Here is a 24,096-nt window from a genome sequence, read left to right as displayed (position 1 = left end):
TTCAAAGTGTCAATCTTAAAGTTTGAATACAGTACATTTTGAATGAGCTGTGAATGTATTTCACACTTTCTATGCTTAACCAGATGTCCTGAACTGTTGTACAGAAATGGATGTCAATCATTAACATCAAACAGGAAAAAGCTGTAAATCAAAAATTTTGATGGGTGTTAAGACTTGCCAGCCATCCAATTAAATCTCCTGAGGAGCCATAGAGAGGCATTTTAGCCAAATCTAATGTGTGCAGTGTCTGAGATGACCTTTTCTTGTAACATTGATACTTGTGCATGTTACTTTCTCATACTGAATTCTCATAAGAGAACAGAAAAGTATCAGGAATTTGTCATGCTTTTCATATGAAATGCAGATTTCATAATAGTACACTTTCACTTAACAAACATCAAGATATCTTTGGTATATTGCTCTGGTATATTAAAGTATGGCGCCCGAAGGGCGCGGAGAAAAATATGAAACATCCTGATATCTCTGATATATATGTCTTGTACATTAAAGTAATGCACAGGAAGGGGTTGTGCTGAAAAATGTCTGATATTATCTTAAAGTAATGTGCTCGAGAAGCACGCTGAAAAATATTGAACATACATATACCTCTGATATATGTATGCCTGATATGTTAAAGTTGGGCATGCTGAAAAATATGTCTGATTATTAAAGTTACGCGCCCGAAGGGCGCGCCGAAAAATGCAACTGGATGAAATTTGTGGCTGACACGATGCATTTAGGCAATGATTAGCCTGTGTCGAAATTCAAAAACACACTGACCCCCCCTATTGGGCATTTCAAAAACATGGTGACCCCCCCTATCACCAAAGTCAAAAACAGGGTGACCCCCCCCCATGAATCCACCGGCCCCCCCCCCAGGCCGAAGAAACTGACCAGTCCCTTTTGCGTGAAAAGAGGCGCGAAGTCGCCTCAACCTGTCAAATCAACCTGAACAACTTGAAACATTGTCTCAACTCAGTCTGAGGTATTTTTGCGTCCCGACAAAATTTGAATGCCCAGCACAAGCAGGGGTGAGCAAATCCAGTGGTCCGAGGTCCGGGACCATCGATTTTTTGCGCGGACCATTAGTTTTTCACTTTGTCTGGTCCGACGGACCAGTAGATAATCAAGAAATAACAGATACAAAAAGATAGCAAAGTGCGCAATCCGATACCCCAAGCGTGTACACAACGTTGCCAGTCCTGCACTGCCATCATTCTCGGGTCATATTTGGTATCAGGTGACTTCCACTGCCACTTACATATCTTTCACGCAACAGGGTCAATAGGGGTACCCAGTATTGCTGAATTGACCTGTAGTTGCCGATCATGCTGTTTCTATAGACAGTACTGTACAGTAATTGAATAGAGCTCACACAGCAGTGGTCGATCGTCTGCTGCATTGAGTCAACTTTGTTCTGCATAAAGAGCAGGTTCTTTGAATGACTATAGCTAATCATTTGAGATATGATTTTGTCAGAAAACAGCTGGCAAAATAGTCCAGCGACAATGTGGAAACACAGTCCCTCCACCAATCGGTCGGGAAACGCTATTGTCAAAATGTGCGAACGAGGGGATTAGCTGGTAGGATGCGCGTTGCGCTGGCGTTCGCTGTTGATGACATCAGCTGTAGCGTCCCCTCAAAGAGTGGGTACGGCGCGTGGTGTCGTCTTTGACGAAGAAACTAGCCTGAATCGGCCGTAAAGTATACAGCTACTTTGAAACGTCAGTGTATTCTCAATAAGCAATATTTCTGATAAGGAAAGTGGGTGATCTTTTTATTCCTAATCGATTTTCAGCGCTAAATCGGCGTTTGATTACGCTATCGCGTTTAGGTCATTTTCATTGAATTGCGTCTTTCATAATGTGTCAGGAGAACATGAATTTTTGTTCGCTCTACACTGCAAAATTATGACGGTCTGTTTCATTCTGATGTCTGTTCTTGTGATTAAGTATACGTAAAATTAAACTGACGAACCCAGTTTTTGAATAAAGGTTTATAATGAGACGCAAACTGATAGTTTATTGTGTAATGCTTTGCTCCGCAATTTAGAAAATGGCGTCCACTGACGATCTGTATTCTCGTTGTGTGAAGAGTCGAAATATTCATGGTTTTTCGTTTTGATGACTGGTCAAATAAGTTCGATTGGGACCTATTTATCTGATTGAAAGCAATTTCAACTTATTTTAGCGATTCAATAACTGCAAATCAAAGTATAAAGGAAGGATAGAAAAGCAGATGACCCAAACTCGGCCGAACGCAATTTTTATTTGCGACCCTCGCAGAGTCGATGATCGATTCTTTGAAATCTTTTCTGATCGCTGTGCCTTGCGTACTACATGGTATTTTAAGGTAGATTTTCTTGATTTGGTACTTGTAACACTATTTAAAATAAACTGACGACGCAATTGTGATCAAACGTATCCATTGGCGGGAATTTTACGTGAAAAATATTGTTTTGATTCAAACCCCATTGCGATTTTTCTGGCGTGTCATGAAGCCCTATCGAGCCATGTGCTTGATGTGTCACACAGATCTCCCGGTAGCTGTAAAACAATGCCGCTACTAATAGGAAAATTTACATTTAAGAAAGGTCATTTTTGTTTCGATGTCCTATGTCCTCGAAAACCGCCGGCTCCATGCACTTATGCACTCGTTTTCACGGACGGGGCATGTGAACTTCGTTTTAACTTAAACTTAAAGTTATACAATCGGAACACTTTAGACCTCTTCACTCTGTTCCTCTGAAATGGTGTTGAAATCGATGTCTTGTCATCAAGAGAAATGAAATCATGGTCGTAATGATTACATTGGTGTTGACTGCAAGTGTAGTCCGGTCAACGCAACCAGCACGTGTAAATACGAAACACAGCCTATGTACGCATGCGAATTGTCCTTTAGTTCATTGCATGTTAGGTAAAAATGGTGTCATCATTTATGCTAATGTTAGACCAAGTTGCGATAATCTCTTTACGCGAATAAACAGTGTAACGGAAGCGCAACGCGCATCAGGACAATAGAAATACATCACCCCAACATCACTACGCTTGATTTTTATTGAAATTAAAGCGAATGTTGATTATGCTCGTGATTTTATTTATTACAATTTACAAAAAAAATGGGGGGAAAGGAGGACCACCAGACCAAGTTGCAGGACCACTGAATTGTTTTTGCTACTGGTCCGGGGACCACTGGATTCAAAATGGATTTGCTCACCCCTGACAAGATATTGAATGCCCAGGACAACATATTGAATGCCCAGCACAACATATTGAATGCCCAGCACATGCCCAGCACAAGATATTGAATGCCCAGACAATGTATTGAATGCCCAGCACAACATGATATTAGACCACAGTCAGTCATGGCTTTCCATAACTTTAAAACGAAATTTACGATCAGTATAAATCAAGGCTTATACAAGCTCAACCCTACATAAAGGGACTGGTCAGTTTCTTCGGCCGGCGCCGTAGGATTCTTCGGGGTCACCTGGTTTTGACTTGGTGAAGGGTGTCACTATGTTTTTGAAATCGTTAACAAGAGGGGTGTCAGTGTGTTTTTGAATTACAACACGGGCTCATAGTTGCCTACAATTCATCGTACAAGCCAAAGATTTCATCATTCAGACGATTTTTCCGGCGCGCCCTTAGGCGCGTAACTTTAATATATTAGACATATGTAAGAGATATCCGGATGTTTGCATATTGGAAGTTCGTATCGCAAAGCAGCATACCGGCCACAAATTGCATCATTCAGTTATAGCTATCGACCTGCCCTTCGGTTGCATGATAACTTTGATATATCAGAGATATACATCACAGATATCTTCAAGTTAATGTTTGCAAATTGAAAGTTTGTTTTGCAAAGTGAACTAATCATTATGAAATCAGCAGTTCATATAAAAAGCATGACACATTCCTGATCCTTTTCTGTTTTCTCTATGAGAATTCAATATAGCAAAGCAACATGCGTTAATATTTCACAGCACATTTTATACATTGACATATTTTAGAAAGAGAAAACGACAAGATATTTTTCGTTCTCATTGATGTAACTATTTTCCTTCATGTCACAGATTTTCAATTAAAAGGTGCTTTTTCATGTCTAAAATGATCGTTTACAAAAGTTAGTTTTGTCATTATTAGCTGTGCTTTTTCAGTTTCAACGTTAAAATAAAAGGTCCTCTCAGACACTGCGCACATCCGATTTGGCTTCAACTTTTAGAAAGACTCTCTATGGCTTCTGAGGATATGTAATTGGATCACTGACAGTTACCAAGTGAGGGTTTTGATTTACTGCTCCTTTTTCTTTGACATTAATTTTTGACATCCATTTATGCACAACAGTTCTGGACACTTGTTATGTATACGACGTATGAAATACATTCACAGCTCATTCATAATACTATAACATATAAATAGGGTGTTAACGGAGTTCAGTGTCATGAGCAGATAACAGGAACAATAGTAAAATGAGATTGAACTGGGAATGTCGTAACTTGATCGTGTCAATTACATGGCTAAATGTTTTTCCGTTTTTAGTCCATCTGGAATGAAGAGCGTAGTTTCTTGATCAAAAATGTTTCTCTGACATCTAAGTTGACTTTTTTTTGATGTCCGCAATCCATGGGCCTGAAGGCCAAAATATCTGACAAGTCCCTAAGTGCCTTTTTTGGCTTGCAGTGTAATGTACGATTTTCTTTTGATCCCAGGTCCTGGGGGTGTGAGATTCTATTAATTTACTCCAGATTCCGAATAAATTTCGCTGTAATGAGCAAACACTATTAGTCCGCAACCTGCTGTACAATAAGGTGGGTTTATGATGTATCGATCGATGTAGAGGGACAGATGTACATAATTTATCTGTTTAATAATGTCAACATGATTGTGCATAAGGCTACCCAGCCTGGTATGCATGACGCTACCTGGCATAGAACTGATTTGTAACCTCTCCTGCACAGGTTCTACCGCTATTTAAAGGAAGGGGTCGTTTCATCTGCGGCTGCGCGTATTGGACCCAACATATCCTGTCATCTCTTGTGCATATATTTGAATTTTAAAATAGGCTTACCCTCTGTACCGAAACTGTTGACCGCGGCTGAAGAAGGTTCATATAAACGAAGTGACGCAACCAAACTGTATTTTGCAAAGACTTACAGTGATTTGAAAGCTACAAAACTGTAGAACTATGAACATGCTTCTAATTCTCAATTTGCTTCACATTTGCACGCCATTCATCAACTATTTTCATAGGAGGCAATGCTTATCAACAAGAAAATCGCGCAGCCGGTGAAGAAAATAATGTTATAGAAACTGGAAAATACGTAAAAATTGAAAAAGAAAAAGTATTCAAGTATGCATTTCCTTGATAGTTTTGCTTTTGAGCAACCTCAAAATTGAATTGATCTGCAGACCTAGAAACTGATGTAAGTGACTTGGTATTTCAATTATTCCCGGAAAAATGTAAGGACTAAAAATTCTGGAAGAGCGACACATTTGTTGAGAAAGTTCGCTCATTGGATTGTGCATATTGCAGCATTCCAAATTGTACACTTTTTTGTTTACATTTACTACTGTAATTACAACATTTGGAGCGTTAAATCGATATTATTCTTCTACAATATTCACAATATACTGACCGTGAGGACAGTCTTCATCTTCTTGGCCATCACAATCAGGGATGCCATTGCAGCGCCAGCTGAGATCTATACATCTGCCGTCATCACATTGGAATCCTTGACACACTAGACATATAGGGCGAATCCGCAAATATTATGAAATTATTCTCTCTGTCTCTGTTTGCCTGCCTGTCTGTCTGTCTGAACTTAGCTGAATTACACCAATAAAATACACTAATGCTACTTCATCAATTTGGAAGATTGATGAGATGGCATTATATTTTTGCCTGATTCATTGCACATTCTTTTTCCCCACTTTCCCACATATTTTTGTCAAGCCCTCTCTGGGTGATTTTTTGTTTGTGGAAACTCAGATTGAGCTTGTGATTTTTTTTAAATACAAGCCCATGAACTAGTGACTCAAAAACGATTTACAAACCCCTGCATATCAAACGGTGAACATTTAATTTCCCTACACGAGAACTGTCGAGTGTACAAAAGAGCGTAATAGATCTAGAACTATAGGCTTTGTTTATCCATGGTTTATCAGCTAATCCCAATTAACAAGGACAAGTTAGCAGCTCGATAAACCTTTCCAAGAAACTACGGCCACTCCACAAAACTTCGGGAAACTGTACTTCATAGTCCAATGTCGCGTCATTGCCTAACTTGCCATAACCATAATTTATAACGGGAATAATAACCATCCGGGCAGACCAGTCACTTTCTGGTGGCTTTTTTTCATTGACGTTTCAATTGCAAACTTTACAACGTCGTTTTGAAACTTAGAAAAGCACGATCAGTGTATTAAAGCTGTGTAAACACATAGCAGGTATATTAAAGTATACATTCATTGTAGCATTGACTATTTCACGTCCATTGTCAGTGTGAAAGAAGCTATACGCGTTATGATATAGCCAGGCTGAGCTTATTTGACAGCAAATAGATTCTGCAAATAAATTATCAACGCTTTAGATTTTTACTTACAGACCCATTATATACAACCACACCCGATCAACATTCACGCAAATGCAGAGTTAAATGAAAGCTGGATCCTGGGGTCCCATCTCAGAGGCGATTAATTCCAACTCGGTTTTAGAACATTTACATGCTGTTGAAAGTACTTTTCCGTACCTGATATATGTGTGGCTAAATGTGTCTTTGATAATTTTATTCGGATGACTACATGACTGTACATTATTTGATCTTAAAGTACGTTATTCAAAAGGCCGTCTTTGATCTGCAACGCTCGTCCACTCAGTTACTCAGTTATCAGTACTCATTTTGTCACGAATAATGGAAAAAAAATGAACTAATACATTGAAATTAGTTAATTTGCATGACATTTATTGTTCTATACCAGTATATAACTTGTTGAATATTTTCTAAATTGTGCGGCAACCAAAAAAGTCACTTGAGTTTCAGTTTACACGCCCAAACTGTGTTTATAGCAGTCATTGTAAAGGCAACATGTAACTAATTTGAATACATGCAAATTTAACCTATTTCCGCCAATTATATTTTCCTATACTTTCGGTATGTCATTAGTGTGACCTTCCCAAAGGTCATGGTGAAGAAATAATTTCTGTTGTAATTAGTCCTAGGTTAAACTCTAAATTGACTGGAGATCTTATAAATTATTAAGTAAGGATGCTCATATGCCAATTTTAATTTTGAAGAAAAACCTTTATGACGTCTTTCGTCTTTAACTCAGACAAATTCACCAACATTAAACCATGCTTTGCAGCAAGTTGGTCATAATGACATTTCTGTATGTCCACAGTAGTTTGTAATTACTCTCTTACATGTTCCTGAACATCTTGTAGTTTATCTTTCAATTCTGCTACATAATCACTACCTATGAGAAACCCCATTTGCTGCTTTAATATCTGTGTCAATACGGTGTTTTCAATCGGGTTCGAACCCACAACCTACGGTATCAGTCACCTAGCAGAGAAGCAACAGACAGAACCGTTTGGCCAAATCCCCACTCTCAAAAAAGAGTGGTTTAATAACCGGCTAAGTTGTCGCATTTTTTCTGACTGAGACCCCTCCACACGTAGTAGAGTTCAGAAGCACTCACGCTCGCGCGCTCACTATCACTCGTTACAAACAAACTTTATCGAAGCATTCATCCCCTGTAGTTCGTGATCTTGGTGTTACACTTGATGCAACAGCATCTATGTCAGCTCACATCACAAATTTATGTAAGTCTGCTTCATTTGCTTTATGGAAAATTGGAAAAATCCGTAATTTTCTTGATACAAGTTCTGCAGAAAAATTAGTACATGCGTTTGTTACATCAAGACTCGATTACTGTAATAGTTTGATGTTTGGCCTTCCGAATTATCAAATCAGGAAGTTACAACTGATACAAAAATTCAGCTGCACTCCTAGTATTCAAAATAAAGAAAACCAGATCCCATTCAACCTGTACTACGCAGTTTACACTGGCTACCTATTTATAAGTGAACAGAGTTTAAAATTTTGTGCTTAACGTTCAAGGTTTTAAACGACACGGCGCTGAGATACATAAAAGAGCTTATATGCGTTCGTAATCTGGGGCGATCTCTTCGGTCGACTGCTGATGGTGCAGCGATCAGTTTACAACAGCTTATCGCTAACACTGTGTTTTACAAAGATAGGTCATTTTCTGTTTGTGCTCCGCGGCTGTGGAACAGGCTGCCATCGAAACTCCGATTTGTTGATAATTTTAACGTTTTTAAGTCTCATTTAAAATTACCTTTTTAAAGAGAGTTACTTGTGTGATTTTTAACCATTTTCATTGCTCTATTTTTATAACTGAAATGTACTGCGCCTTGAGATGTCTTTTACATGGAAGGCGTTTTTAAAGCAATAAATATTATTATTATTATTAATGAATATACATCGCTTAAACAGTGACACAACAACGGTAAGTATATATCCCTCTCTAACATCAAAAGATGGGAGGTCTCCCCTGTATATGAGTGTAAGCATGAACGATATGCAATGTAGCTAGACTGATACTTTCATCCCAATCCGATTGGTGTTTATTTGGGCCATGTAAGCTTTTATGTAACTGACTATCGGCATATTGTATCTCTCAACAAGACCATCTGACTGTAGTTGTCTTGGGTTGCTATAGATCTTATGCACACCCAGTAAATAACACCCTTCCCTGAAAATATTCGAGACACAATTTCTACTTTGATCACTGTGACATTCAAGTGGCAACATGAATCTAGAGGGAAAATTATTTAATAACACTTCTGCTATAGTTCTCGCCTCTTTATTTCAGATTTGATGCACCTCCACAAACGGTTTACGCTGTTACAAATATGTAGTATTAGAGTATAATTCTACATATTTTGTTAAAAATATTACTAACGCTAAAGTGTTTTATACAGAGAAAGACATTATCAGTATGCTTGATTTCCTCATTGACAACACATTTGTTGAATTTGGAGGTCACATTTTCTAACAGTGTATAGGAATTCCTATGGGCACTAACTGTGCGCCCTTGCTTGCCGACTTATTTCTGTTCTCATACGAGGCAGAATTTATCCAGAACCTAATCAAACAGAAAAAAGTCTCAGTAGCTAGAACTTTCGACTAACATTAGCTACATAGACTATGCTATTTTAATGAATAACTCTGAATTCAGTAAATATCTCGCTATGATTTTATCCTCCAGAATTGGAGATTAAATAAATTAAAGAAACGGCCTCTTATGCTTCATATCTGGACATTTTACTTGAATTTTACTCTATTGGTCACCTTTCTATTAGGCTATATGACAAGAGAGGTGATTTCAACTTTAGTATAATCGATTTTCCACACTTCATCAGTAATATTCCACTCTCACCAGCTTATGGCGTATACATTTCATTTCCCAGCTTATTCGATGTGCAAGAGCATAAGTTATTATATAGTGATTTTTTAGAGAGACATGGCCATCTCTCTTACAAACTGTTAAATCAACGTTACACCAGAGCAAGACTTGTCTCTACATTCGTACGCTTTTTGGCAGGTATCACAAGCTGGTAGATAAATATAATATCTCTCTTCGACAAATGATCGCTGATGGCATTGGTGACATTGGGCCTTAGTTAGTGACCACTACCTATCTGACTTACAGATTGATATATGGCGGGTGCCCCATGTGGGGCAGGATGCGCTTACTATTTTCGAAACACCTGTGTTGAATTGACCCTTCATGACCCCAACTAGATTTTCAGAAGATCGCCCTCTATCTTTCTTAAGGCCCTCTGACACAAAGGTCAAGAAACTTCTTGGTAAAACAATTAAAAGGTTAAAGATTAAATTACACCCAGGCAGACACGTTTTTTCTTCCACTGTCTTAAAGCAAGTAGACATGCCACGTGGATCTCACTAACACTCCAGCCAAAAGTAGGACTGTAGGCGCAACGATGTAAGTTGATTTCCTTTTATGACTTTCCAATTATTTAGAGGACCATTTTGAATGCAGTGCTTAGATATTTTAGTAGAATTTAGTTCTTTTTCCGTTTACTTTGAACTTGATTTACCTCGACTCTCCGATGTAGACAATGAATGACCTTGTATTTTAATCTCTTTATTTACCCAGTTTTCACCGCTTCTTGAATAAATCTACTCTAAACTAAAGCAACTGAGGGTGGTTATTTCTTGGAGTGGTTGGCACTTAGCGGATACAAAAGTAACTGGACTCCGCCACAGTGAAAAATCGTCGGAAGTGAAAAATCGTCGCAAGTGAAACATTGCTGACAACCAGTGAACCATTGGACAAGACACTGGCTCGAGTGCACAGCGGACACTGGCATATAGGCTATGCAAGGTAGGCCAACTGTATGCACATATACAGCCAACTACAACTGACTCAAAGAAACTATAATGGATGAAAATAAAGTCGAAGGAGCTGAACAACCAGCCCACACAGAATCTCAAAATGAAAATCAAGGAGATATTTCTAAGGCAGAAAATACCACAGAACAAACAAAGGAAGGGGCGGTTCCCAGTGGGACGGCCACTGCTGAAGGTGGATCTGCTGCCCGAACTGAAGGGCGCCCTCTACAGGACAGTAGAAAAAACGAAAGCACACTGCTCTATGCTACCTTGAACACTGAAAAGGCCCTGTCAAGCATTTGGAACCAAACAAGGGGAGTTCTCATCGACCTCAGGGGGATGCAGGACCCAACAGAAAGCAAAATTGATACAGCAGAGGCACTTTCCAAGGAATATGAACAAACTTGGAACAAACTTCAGAGACTTTATCAACAAGACAAGACTCCAGAAGGTAAGGAGCAAGCAGAATTAACGGAAATAAGCTTCAATAGGAACATTGAACAAGCAAATGAATACATTAACGATGCAAAGATAAGGAGAGCTGAAAACAGCGCCCCCAACTTCAAATCACCATCCGAAAGAGGATCTACACTAGGCAGTTTGCGTAGTTCACACAGAACCAGATCATCAACATCATCCAGAACAAACGCATTAAAGGCACAAGGCAAGGCACGCTCTGCAGCAAGAGAGGCAGAGTATATGAAGACAGTTGCTCACCATCAAGCAAAAATCAAAGTTATCGAAGCTGAAATGAAAGCAGAAAAGGCAAGGATAGATTCAGAAACCCTCCAGCAAGTAGCGGAAGAAAATTCTTACCAGTACAGACACTTACTACACCAGACCAGTCATCAAACGACCATGTATCACGTACATTGCAATGAAAAGAGAAATGAAGCAAGATCCATTACCAGCACTGACCTTTACCGAGTTCCTACCCAAAGTACAAAACAAAGACTTAGAATCATCCCCTCTACTGATACAACCAGGACAGGGAACACCAACAGAATCAGGTGAGACAGTCACACCTACTTCAAATCAACAGACACCTACAACAAGCCAGAACAACAACAACATGCAACCCCTGACGGAGATAGCCAAAATGATGGCCCGTCAACGTCTACCACTACAACAACCAATAACATTTGGAGGCGACCCAACCATGTACATGTCATGGAAAAGATCATTCGAGGCCACTGTAACAACAGACATCTGAGAAACTGGACTTCCTGCATAAATACACACAGGGAGATCCGCAGAAAATCGTCGAAGACCATCTACAACGATATGTAGACGACCCAGACGAGTCATATAGAGAGGCTTGGATAGAACTAGAAGACAGATTCGGCAACCCTGCAGTCATCACCGCAGTAATCCTGGAAAGACTGAAGTCCTTCCCGAAAGTTAAACCAGACGAAAGCAAAAAGCTACTCGAACTATCAGACTTGTGCTCTAACACAGAGGCACACATGAGAAAACTCCCTGACCTTTCGTCCCTCAATACACCACAGGGACTCAAGCCCGTCATGGAGAAGTTACCAAGATTCGTCCTCAACAAGTGGAGAGATAACGTGGCATCATACAAACGACGCCACAAAACATTTCCTCCATTCAAGTTCTTCAAAGACTTCCTGAAAGACACAGCGAAAGCAGCATGCGATCCTGATATTCCAAGACCAGACGACACACACCCTGGAACAAGTAAGTCAAAATCCAGTCAACATACGAAGACCAGAGCGCGTGTACACGCAACAAAATCATCAAATGAAGAAAAAACAATGTCTCCCTTACAAAAATGAGGTCCTGGCAGGAGAGCGGCAGGAAAGCTGCAGGAGAGCGACAGGACTGTTCTGGGACTAAGCTGCAGAGTTCCAGGGCAGATTTCTGGCCCGCAGAATCTGCCCCGCTAGCTGGGCAGATCACTTTGTTACAAATCTGTCCGGCAGAGCGGCAGCAAATTACTTGAATGGTGCAGCATCTCTGCAGGAACATTAGTGGCCTAATAATTGTGGCTGATCAGATATATCTAACAACAAATCTGTCCGTAGAGCGACAGAAAATGATAGGAGTGGAGCAGCATCTCTGCACTTAATGTATTTTGACTATCAGACCATGGAGGTAGCAGAGGACAGATCGACTTACATGTGTTCATAGTTGCACAGAGGCGATCAGTAAGCTTAATATTTGCTGCGGTATTGTCTATCACAAATATAAAAAAATAAAATAAAAATAAATGAAGTTTGCAGATGGTATACATAAGCCCAAGCGATGTATGAACGTGAGCGTGGGTTTGCAGTGCTAATAGTTCATTCACAGTGTGATAATTAATAGACAGTAAAAGCTGCTATGATGTGATTGAGGCGATCGAGCTACAAACTGCTAAAAGGGTATTCTGATGATTAACAATGCTGTTTCATGAGTACACTATAGGCAGCCACAAAAGATTCCTATGAAAATGTTTTCTTTGCCCATCAGGTTACTTTTGAGCCAATGATAAATTAATCCGTGAAAAAAATTCAAAATTAAATTCATGGCAGCAACGAAAATCTCTAGAAAATCGGCCGTAGTCCACGAAGGAAATAATAATTGATAACAATAACATTTCATTGCTTGCTTTTATTATAGGATTTACATCACGTCTGTGACAATATTTGACCTTACAAATTATCTCATCGACAATTATTTCCAAAAACATCATTTTACTTTGATCAGTGCAGTTACTAAATCGCCGACTTTTGAAGTTTTTAAGACAAGGGAATAAATCTTGTAAATCCATTTTCATTATTGTTATTGTGTTCTCAACCCATGGATGCATGTCCGTGCACGTAATACGTGTAACCTCAACTCTCCGGAGAAACACATGCAAACACAAGTTTACACAGTTGAACTGGTTTTCGTATCTCACTCTGTCGCAAAGAATACAATTTTCATTGAAACTTGGGTCCCGTAAAACTGAAAAGGTACATACAATACACAGTTGTAACTTGTAGCACGGCGGCATATGGGAATGCTATACGTAGGGTTTCGCCACTATATTCCTGCTATATTCTGACATCGTGTCGCGACTTAGTCATGGCCACAGGAGCTCTCAATGTACTGTTGCTTGGATAGTCGATCGAACGCTCTAGGTTTTTTCAATGAACTTTCCGTCAGTGTACTTTTTAAACGCTTTTGAAGTCCGCTGTACTTCATGCTAGTTACACTGCAGCGATCGCGAGGACTTTGTACCGGAAGTAATAGTATCACGCATGATGACATCATAGATCATGTGAAGACTTCGTTATGATTGGTCAGATTGGTAAAACAATCAAAGGTCAAATCTCAGCGGCAATTTTGGACAGTTACGACCTTTGAATTACTGAGTAAATTGTCGCTGATTTTTCCCTATAAGTTTGACAAAATTTCGCGTAAATTTGCTGTTTGACATCGTCGTGACGACTTCATACACGCTAACTATGTATGTAAAACCTATAGGCAATGTTTACGACGCGTAAAAAAGTCATCGTCGTCATGATCAGCTTGTGGGAGATCGATCGGCTCGTCGATTTGAACAATGATCACCATAACATCCCCGTGGATCTAGGCGATCGTTTAAACTTCGGTAAGTACATTTTCGATTTGCCTTCTCTGCGACGTGAAGACGTAGTTTTTACTGTTTTTGTTCGGCGCAATTCTCGAGTAATACTGTTCAATTGTATGAATTCTAATAAATTGGTATAACTCGTGAGGTTGAACGTAGAGTGTACAACGATAGAGGGACCGTGGTACAGTGTACACAAAAAATGGAGTACATACTATTATCGACAATATATACTTCTCTCTTGCATTGGCAAAGGTAAAACTTTTGCTCATGTATACAAATTTCCCTCAATGTACGATATAAAAGGACAGATATAAAACAAAGAAAGAACAATACATGTAGGAATTGTTGGATACGAATTAAGTTCTCAAACTCTTAACCGAGTCTGGTACCTGCTACAGTGCTACATGTACCGGTATTCCAAACGTACTTCTCTATGACATCAATATACATCTGTCTGCTTATAAGATCTTCTGAACGTGGTGTCCTTAAAATGAAGTTTATTTTAAAATTTTTATTAACGTATTTTGACATTTGTTTATATGTAACCTGTAGATATTTTGCTGGCATATTGTAAGGGGAATCAGTAATTAATTTACAATATTTCATAACAATATTTCATTGAAGTTCTACATGAACTCTTACATCACAAAATATGCATACATATTCTATTGCATTTAATGCTGCAACCTTTTGATAAGCAACTTAGATATAAGCTCAGTACAAAGACCTACCTTTTTTCTAACTATGTTTCAATTTGGCTTTAGAAAGTTCATGTAGGTATGCAATGAAGCGTACTCAAACCAAGCGAGTTTTGCATGGTGAAGTCTACAATCTTAACGGAATAACTGCAGGGGATAAAATCATCTGCAAATTAAATTTTGTTTTATGCCAATGATTCTACTACTTTCCTAGTTTGAAGCAAATTGCAAGTTGAACAGATTGATACTAGACTACTGCTATAAATCACATTTTGTCATTCACAAGTTGAGGGAACATTTTCTTTATTTTATGAATACATGCAAATTTCACAGTCTTCAATGTTTGATGGCTGTTGAACGAGTCAAAATTTTCAACTCCAACGAGGATTCTAACTTGCATACATAATTTTGTCATAAGTTTGATAAACTTTATATCTGACTTAAACTTTTTTATATTTTTTCCAGCTTACACATAGGACAACTTCAAGATGACAAGTCAAGCAATAACCAAAGCTGTAACAGACAAGTACAAGTCTTTCAGAATAATCCGTCGTTGTGACAATATGAAGTTAAGGACTTTACGGACACTTGAACATTTTTTATACGGTCATGTTGATTGGCTTTAAAAATATGGTGGATTAAATTTTATTCCTACCAAATTTTTAGCCCTTGCATTCTTTTGGGGGGGGCAGCAGAGTGGTGTAGGTTGTGAGATGATGGCTTATTAATGGCTGATTTTCAGCAGCAGTGATAAGTTTCAGGTTGTTGGAGTAAATGTTAGTCAGATTGCAGAAGGTAGGTTGATTTTTGTATGGCAGAGCAGCAGCTAGCCTGCCTGGCAGAGCAGTAGCTAGCTAGCCTGGCAGAGCAGCAGCTAATCTGCCCAGCAGAGGGGCAGCTAACCTGCCCGGCAGAGCGACACCTAACCCGCCCGGCAGAGCGACACCTAACCAGCCCGGCAGAGCGGCAGCTATAACCGTCCAGCAGAGCGAACAGCTAGCCTGTCCTGCAGAGAGACATTAATCTTTCCGGGAGGGATCCAGCAAACCTAATTTGAATAGCAATGCCACGCTCTCCCGGAAAGATGGTCCTGGAGAGCTCCTGGACCACTGCGGGACCTTTTCTGGAGAGCTCCGAAAATCTTGTCGGGAAGGCTAAAATTTTCATAAGGGCTCTTCCACGAGGCTAAAGGACATGACCTGAAAGATTGCAAAGCATTTGCAAAGCAACCAGTTGCTGACAGAATTGAACTGTGTAAGAAGAAAGGCTTGTGCTTTAAATGCACTGAGAAACATCTCGTCAAAGACTGCACATCGACCATCGAGTGCGCCATATGCAAGAGCAAGAAACACATCACCTGTCTCCACGCTACACCCGGTGACAGGTCTAAGCAGAAAACAACCGAAGCTAAACCAGAAGATAAAGAAAAGGAAACCCAAGAAGCTACAACAAAATGTACCAGACTCACGAAATGCCCAGCCGGACGTTCGTGTGGGAAGATAGTCCTCGCAAAGGTGTACACACAAGACCGACCAGCAGACTACATAGAAACTTACGTAGTCCTAGACGACCAGTCCAACGCCTGTATGGGTGACAGCCACCTCTTCGACACACTGAAGATACACGGCCCAGACCTTGAATACGAACTGTCAACATGCAGCGGCAAAGGAGAACTCAGAAAGGGACGACGTAGCAACCGCGTCATCATAGAATCACATGACGGAAAGAAAAAATTCTCTCTTCCCGTCCTACTAGAAAATGACAACATACCGAGCGACAAGAACGAAATACCCACACCAGACATCTGCAAGGCCTTCAAACATCTGAAGCCCATCATCGATTACATTCCAGAACCAAAAAAGAACGTCGGAATTCATCTCCTCATCGGCAGAAACTGCCCAGAACCACTGAAAGTCAGAGAAACAAGAAACGGACCTGTAAACTCCCCTTGGGCTCAACGCACCGACCTAGGGTGGACAATTTCAGGTGAACTGTGCCTAGAGACAGCAAGAGGTGTAATCCGCACTTCAGTACAACGTACGACTGCAACCCTCAACAGCTACGATGAATCAGCGCTCGAATGTAATCATCACATCCACATCAAAGACATAATAAGCCCGAAACCCGTCAACTTCGGCACCACCGTCTTCAAGCGGACACCTTACGACGAACAAAAGGCACCCTCCATTGAAGACAAGCAATTCCTGGACATCATGCAACGAGAAGTCCATGTAAATGAGGAAGGCAATCTAGAACTTCCTCTCCCCTTCAGGCAAGACCCGAAGAAATTACCGAACAACCGACAATCAGCTCTGAACCGATTCTACAATCTACAGAATCAGCTTCAGTGTAAACCACAAATGATGGAAGAATACTTTCAGTTTAGAACCACTCAAGTCCCGTTCCAGAAGACGAAATAGATGCCGACAACACATGGTACCTACCACACTTCGGTGTCTACCATCCCAAGAAACAGCAGATCAGAGTAGTATTCGACTCCAGTGCAAAGTACAACGGAGTCTCCTTGAACGACGCATTGCTTCAGGGACCTGACCAAATGAACAGCCTCCTCGGTATCCTGCTATGATTCCGACGCGAGCAGACAGCAGTAATGGGCGACGTAGAACAAATGTTTCACAGCTTCCACGTCAACAAAGAACACAGAGACTATCTGCGCTTCTTTTGGTTCAAAGACAACGACCCCACGAAACCAGTAATTCAGTACAGAATGAACGTACACCTGTTTGGCAATGTCTCCTCACCAGCCATTGCTACCTTCGGACTGAGAAAGATCGCTGAAGACGGTGTATCTACATATGGAGAAGACGTGAAAGAGTTCATTGACAAGAACTTTTACGTCGACGACGGACTAACCTCAGCACCAGATGCACAGAAAGCTATCAGTCTCATCAATAGAACAAGAGACTTACTAGCGACCAGAAACGTTAACTTCCACAAGATCGTTTCTAATGACGAAGAAGTCATGACAGCACTTCCAAACGAAGTACGAGCCAAAGATCTACAGAGTTTGGATTTCAACCAAGACACCTTACCGACACAGAGATCATTAGGGGTCAAGTGGTCTCTAGAGGCGGACGCATTCACATTCGAAGTAGACTTGAAGGAGAAGCCATTCTCACGGCGGGGAGTACTGGCGATCGTCAACACAATATACGATCTACTCGATATACTGCACCAGTTTCCATAGAAGGAAAACTAATACTACGAGGCCTCATGACAGAAACTAAAGGACGCAACTCATCAAACCTTGGATGGGATGAAACACTACCAGAGAAATACTTGCCCAGATGGACCCGCTGGTGCAACAACCTCAACTACATCACAAAGATACAGCTACAGCGATGCTACACTCCACCCACCTTCGGACCCATAAAGAAAACTGAGTGTCACATTTTCTCTGACGCCAGCAATGAAGCCATAGGTGCTGTAGCGTACCTGCGGTTGACCAACCATGAAGACAATGTCAACGTATCATTCATACTTGGCAAAGCAAAGGTAAACCCGACTCATGCAGTCTCCATACCTTGCCTAGAACTGTGTGCAGCCATCCTAGTGACGGAACTCACATAGATGATCATGTCAGAAATCGGCTTGAACATCGACAACGTCATATATCACACGGACAGCGAAATCGTCCTTGGATATATAAACAACAGCTCGAAACGTTTCCACATATACGTAGCGAACAGAGTAGAAAAGATACACAACATCTCATCACCACACCAGTGGCGACATGTGTCTACACACGAAAATCCAGCTGACATCGCATCACGCAGCGTACCAGCCCAAAAACTCAACTCAACTATCTGGCTATCAGGACCAGCATTCCTGTGGCAGCGAGACGAGCAAGACAACCACGAAGAAACAGAACACAAATACACAGTAAGTGACGAAGACCCTGAGGTCCGCAAACAACTTGCTGTCCTCAACACATCAATGAAGGAAGTAGAACAAGACGACTTAGGTGCTCACCGATTTCAACGATTCTCATCATGGAGATCCTTGAAGAGAAGTATTGCCAACTTAATAGGCAAAATCAGACAAAGAAAATCACCAGAAAAAACAGACAAAAAGGAGAAAGAGAAGTCTCCAGAAGAACTGAAAATTGAGATGATGGCACAAGCAGAAAAAATCATGCTACGCCCAGTACAGAAAAGTGTGTTTCATAAAGAATATGAGATACTATCTGCCACAAAGTCAGCAAGCACTGACAACAACAAACTACAGAAACGAAATCCCATCAGCCAGATGAACCCATTCAATGATGACAAAGGACTCATCCGCGTTGGAGGAAGATTTCGCCAATCGGAACTCGACCTCTGCGGCCGACACCCCATCATCCTCCCACAGGACAACCACATTTCACGACTTATCATCGATCATGTACATCGACAAGTACAACATCAAGGCAGACAACTCACCCTGTCAAACGTCAGGGCTAATGGCTATTGGATCATGGGTGTACATGACATGGTAAGAAGTTTACTACACAAATGTGCGATATGTAGAAGATTGAGAGCAAAACCACTCACTCAACTCATGGCCGACCTACCATCGGACAGAACAGAGAAAACCCCACCATTCACCAACGTCGGCATGGACGTATTCGGCCCCTGGACTATAGCTTCCTGCAAAACCAGAGCCGGTAAGTCTGAAGCAAAGAGATGGGCAGTTATCTTTGTCTGTCTCTTCACTACAGCAGTACACATCGAAGTAATAGACTCCATGGACACTTCATCCTTCATCAACGCCCTACGTCGCTTCATAGCTATACACGGCAACATCAAGAAACTCAGATGTGACCAGGGCACCAACTTCATTGGCGCAAAGAACGAACTTCAGGCAGCAGCCAAAGAGCTGGATCAAGACCGCATCAAGAAATTCCTTACAACAAGAGACTGTGAGTGGATTTTCAACCCACCTCACGCATCCCACTTCGGCGGTATATGGGAACGACAAATTGGTACCATCAGACGCGTTCTTGACTCCATGCACTATCAACTAGGCAAGCAACAATACACACATGACTTGCTGACAACTCTCATGGCAGAAGCCAGCGCCATCGTCAACTCCAGACCTATAACAACTGTATCATCAGATGCAAACGATCCTCAAGCTCTCACCCCAAACATGCTACTCACCATGAAGACTCAATCACCGACCCCACCACCAGGCTCATTTGTCCAACAAGACATCTACAGTAGAAAACGTTGGCGACGCGTACAGTATCTAGCTGATCAATTCTGGATACGATGGAGAAAAGAATATCTACAAAGCCGTCAGCCACGACCAAAATGGAACAAATCTACAATCAATGTCAAAGAAGGAGACGTGGTTCTTTTGAGAGAGAAAGAATACGCAAGAAACAGCTGGCCCCTCGCTCGCATAGTGAAGGTCTACCCCAGCGATGACAACAAAGTGCGAAAAGTAGACATGATGATCTACAAAGATGGCGAACATCGAACCTACCTCAGACCTATTAGCGAATTAGTTTTGATTGAAAGCACAAATTGAACTCTGTGATTGAATTCAATGAACACTATATACGGACTCTCTTAGTATGAACCCTTTCGTATATACTCTTAGCTTTTAGAATTTATTTAGACCTAAAATATTAGTAGGCATTTATTCTATTTGAAATTTATGATTAGTAAAAATTCAGCTTACCGCGCATTTTTAGACGGGGAGTGTGTTGAATTGACCCTTCATGACCCTAACTAGATTTTCAGAAGATCGCCCTCTATCTTTCTTAAGGCCCTCTGACACAAAGGTCAAGAAACTTCTTGGTAAAACAATTAAAAGGTTAAAGATTAAATTACACCTAGGCAGACACGTTTTTCTTCCACTGTCTTAAAGCAAGTAGACATGCCACGTGGATCTCACTAACACTCCAGCCAAAAGTAGGACTGTAGGCGCAACGATGTAAGTTGATTTCCTTTTATGACTTTCCAATTATTTAGAGGACCATTTGAATGCAGTACTTAGATATTTTAGTAGAATTTAGTTCTTTTATTCCGTTTACTTTGAACTTGATTTACCTCGACTCTCCGATGTAGACAATGAATGACCTTGTATTTTAATCTCTTTATTTACCCAGTTTTCACCACTTCTTGAATAAATCTACTCTAAACTAAAGCAACTGAGGATGGTTATTTCTTGGAGTGGTTGGCACTTAGCGGATACAAAAGTAACTGGACTCCGCCACAACACCTGACATCACTTCTTGGTCTTTTGGCCAGAGGTCCATATATCTTTCTTTCATGAATTTGACTTTGTTTGTGTACTGTCTATTTACTGTCTGTTTTGTGCTGTTTTGTGTCTATGTTTACAACTATTGTCTTACGAATTCTGACCTAGTGTTATTTGATTATGGATTGGTATGATTGCGATTATTATCTGTTGCAGGTCCTGGATTTAAATCAACATTGTTGGAGAGTAGTAAACGTAGGATGGCTAGATAGCATGAAGTGTTGACACTTCTGGGCGGCTTTTTATTGCATACCGGGCCATCTTATCATAATTTCCTTACCATAGAAATTGTCAACTTGCTTGGCAGTCTGCCACATCACATAACCAGTACTTATGGACTTGTCCTCAGTTTTTAGGTCTGGTAGATCATGGCAATATAGGTTTTGGAACAAACATTTCAGGAGCACTGCGAGCACACACCCGACCACGGCAGCCATTGTTTCAAATACTAACTTGATATATGTCCTTGGCAAAATGATTTGCCAATGCACAAACTGAGTTCCAGACATCTCAAACAACTGAAAGAAAAGCTAACCCAATTATGCACACTTAGCCGTTGGTATAAAGACCAATGTGACTTTAAGGTGGGGGACTTGTGGGAAGCCTCACCCAAGGGCGGTCTTTCCTTGCCAACTTCTTTCTTTAAGTTGCAATATAAGTGATCATATTGGGATTGTTAAGCTGTTGTCCTCTAAGTTCTGCCCATGCCCAAGGGTTTCATGGTCCCACAATGTGTCTTGTTTTTGCCACCTGCAACATCATCCTGTTGCTTACTTTAGGCAATACAAGTGCACGCAAATCTGTCTTAGTGGGAGCATCTTCCCATTGATGAGTGACCTTTGGGTACTTGACTTTCACTCCCTTCCCCATTTGAGACAAAACCCTTGTTTTCATAACACAAAACTTCTTGGAACTCTACTGTTTCATGTCTATTACTTAGACATCTACCCGACTTACTGGTACATTCAACTTGTGTATTATCTTGAAGTGTACAATCCCGAACTGCTTGATCTCGTCTACATTGTTTATATTTAAATTTCACAGACCTACGACTCAATACATCAGCGTGCTAATGCTTGTTGCCCAGTCTATGCACTATATCAAAGTCGAACTGACTTAAAGTTTCATACCATCTAGCTAGTTGACCTTCTTGGTTCTTAAAATTGATCACCCACATGGTGTGTGATCTATGTGAACTGTGAAAGTTCTATGCAGCAAATAATATCTGAGTTATTCACATAATGTACTACTGCAAGGAACTCTCTTCTTGTTATGCAGTAATTTTTTTCGTGTTTAGTCAATAAGCGTCCAACATAACTGATGGGTCGCTCGACATCAAAAGTGAACCTGGTTCAATACACAACCAACATGTGAGAGAGATGCATCACAATCGAGATTAAACTCTCCCTTCTCGGATGGAAAAGCTGACATAGGGGCTGTAACTAGTAATTCCTTTAAATTTGTCAAAGGCCCCTGGCACGTATCAGTCCACTAAAATAAGGCATTCTTCTCAGTGAGATCAGTTAATGGCTTAAGTCTTTCAACAAAAACCTCTGATAAATCTATGATGGTATTATGCAAGGCCATAGAAGCTATGGGCTTCCGTCAATGACCTGGGAGTAGGACAATGTGGAACAGCTGAAATTTTATTTGGATCTGTGGACACACCATGACAGGAAAGCCTGTGACCTGGAAATTCAACCTCTCCAGCAAACAAATGACATTTTTGCTTGGTTTAAGCTTAAGGTTTGCTTCTTTCAGTCTATTAAAGCAAGCATGTAACCTTTCAAGTTCTTCCTCAAATGTGCGTCCAAACACAATATCATCTAAATATAGCAATAATATGTCTCACTGTAAACCTCTAAAAACTTTCTAAATTAAATGCTCAAAAGTAGCAGGACTATTGCAGACTCCCATCTGAAGAACAGTAAATTCTAACAATCTACCCGAGCCAGAGACTATCAAGTTTCACCTGGTAATATCCCGTACTTAAATCCAGTGTAGAGAGCAAGACAGACCCATCCATTGCCTCTGTATTATCCTTGATGTGCGGAATTGACTGTGCATCTTCAATTATAACTGTATTTAATTTACGGTAGTCCACAACCAACCTCTGCATGCTACCTTTCTTTCCAGCTTACAAACAAGAAGTAAGTGTTCAAAATTTCATGTCTTTTCAATAATAAAACACGGTGTGGCATTTGTTTTTTATAGGTTCTGCATTACAGGTATCAATTGTTTAAGTAACAAATTCGATATCATGATGGCCTACATCTATAAAATCTTTGCTAAAGATGTGTGAATTCTTGACTTGTCAGCTTAAGTCCACATTCTTTTTATTCATCAGTAAACAAACATTCACAGTTTCTCTCATATAAAACCTCTAGGTGTGAAGGCTTTACCATTTGTTTGCCATTGACATCCTGTACGTTCTCAGAATAACCTGTATGTAGCACTGCTTCATGTGCAACTGCAGAGACATTATCTCAACCTTGCCGAATTGGAACCAGTTTAAATGTCAAATCCACTATTTGCTCAAATTTAAGCAAACAATTGCTGTTCCCTTTTTATTTCTCCTCTCTCGTAGGTCAGGCATTAACAACAATCTGCCAACCTGCCTTTACACTCACTTCAATGGTCCTCTTCACTCAGTATTGAATATGAAAGTAAGAATATTAGAAAAAATTTACCATCCTTCTAATAGTTCAATACTGAGAAGGAGTTATCGCAAACAACAGGGGAAAGACTGTCAATGTCATGGGTTTGTTTAATTCTCACCAGAAAGACGACAAGTCATGGCCATCGGCACAGCAATAACACCAGTAAGCCCCAGTTCAGTGATCTACTACCCATGTTAAATCAACCTTTGTGTGTTCACAAGGTAAGAACTGCATTGTTTGCATGCTCCTTGCAGAAGTTAAGATCACTTCTCCTGACTGTTGAAGCTATGAATGTATACGACCCTCTGCTGCCCGAATACCGGTTAATCGCCATTATTATGGATATAGGTAAATATCGCCTATTCAAACCTGTTTGGACAGAAAGCATAAACAGTCAGCACAGATTGTTTTTCCCCTTGAGATTTGTTAACAAAGGGATTGACATGA

At 40.5% G+C, this 24,096-nt stretch overlaps 4 protein-coding genes and 1 long non-coding RNA gene across 5 annotated transcripts; all 5 read left to right on the top strand.

Annotated features, from left to right (window-relative positions):
• Positions 1-9,831: 9,831 nt before the first annotated feature.
• LOC139139630 (uncharacterized) lies at positions 9,832-10,243 on the top strand. The gene is made up of 2 exons (XR_011553846.1): positions 9,832-10,031; positions 10,206-10,243. It is a non-coding gene; the product is annotated as an uncharacterized lncRNA (long non-coding RNA).
• Positions 10,244-15,493: 5,250 nt separating this feature from the next.
• Positions 15,494-17,139, top strand: LOC139141230 (uncharacterized). Its single transcript, XM_070710854.1, has 2 exons — positions 15,494-15,514; positions 15,904-17,139. Exons 1-2 carry the CDS (start codon positions 15,494-15,496, stop codon positions 17,137-17,139), a joined length of 1,257 nt encoding a protein of 418 aa, XP_070566955.1.
• Positions 17,140-17,330: 191 nt separating this feature from the next.
• LOC139141228 (uncharacterized) lies at positions 17,331-17,927 on the top strand. The gene has a single exon (XM_070710853.1). The coding sequence runs from the start codon at positions 17,331-17,333 to the stop codon at positions 17,925-17,927; it is 597 nt and encodes a 198-aa protein (XP_070566954.1).
• A 26-nt stretch (positions 17,928-17,953) lies between these two features.
• Positions 17,954-18,310, top strand: LOC139141227 (uncharacterized). Its single transcript, XM_070710852.1, has one exon. The coding sequence runs from the start codon at positions 17,954-17,956 to the stop codon at positions 18,308-18,310; it is 357 nt and encodes a 118-aa protein (XP_070566953.1).
• A 6-nt stretch (positions 18,311-18,316) lies between these two features.
• LOC139141226 (uncharacterized) lies at positions 18,317-20,254 on the top strand. Its single transcript, XM_070710851.1, has one exon. It carries the CDS (start codon positions 18,317-18,319, stop codon positions 20,252-20,254), a length of 1,938 nt encoding a protein of 645 aa, XP_070566952.1.
• Positions 20,255-24,096: the final 3,842 nt, after the last annotated feature.

Source organism: Ptychodera flava, chromosome 9, assembly GCF_041260155.1.
Source record: "Ptychodera flava strain L36383 chromosome 9, AS_Pfla_20210202, whole genome shotgun sequence".
Lineage (NCBI taxonomy): Eukaryota > Metazoa > Hemichordata > Enteropneusta > Ptychoderidae > Ptychodera > Ptychodera flava.
The sequence above is the reverse complement of the archived record's forward strand: the minus strand, read 5'-3'. Positions and strand labels throughout refer to the sequence as shown.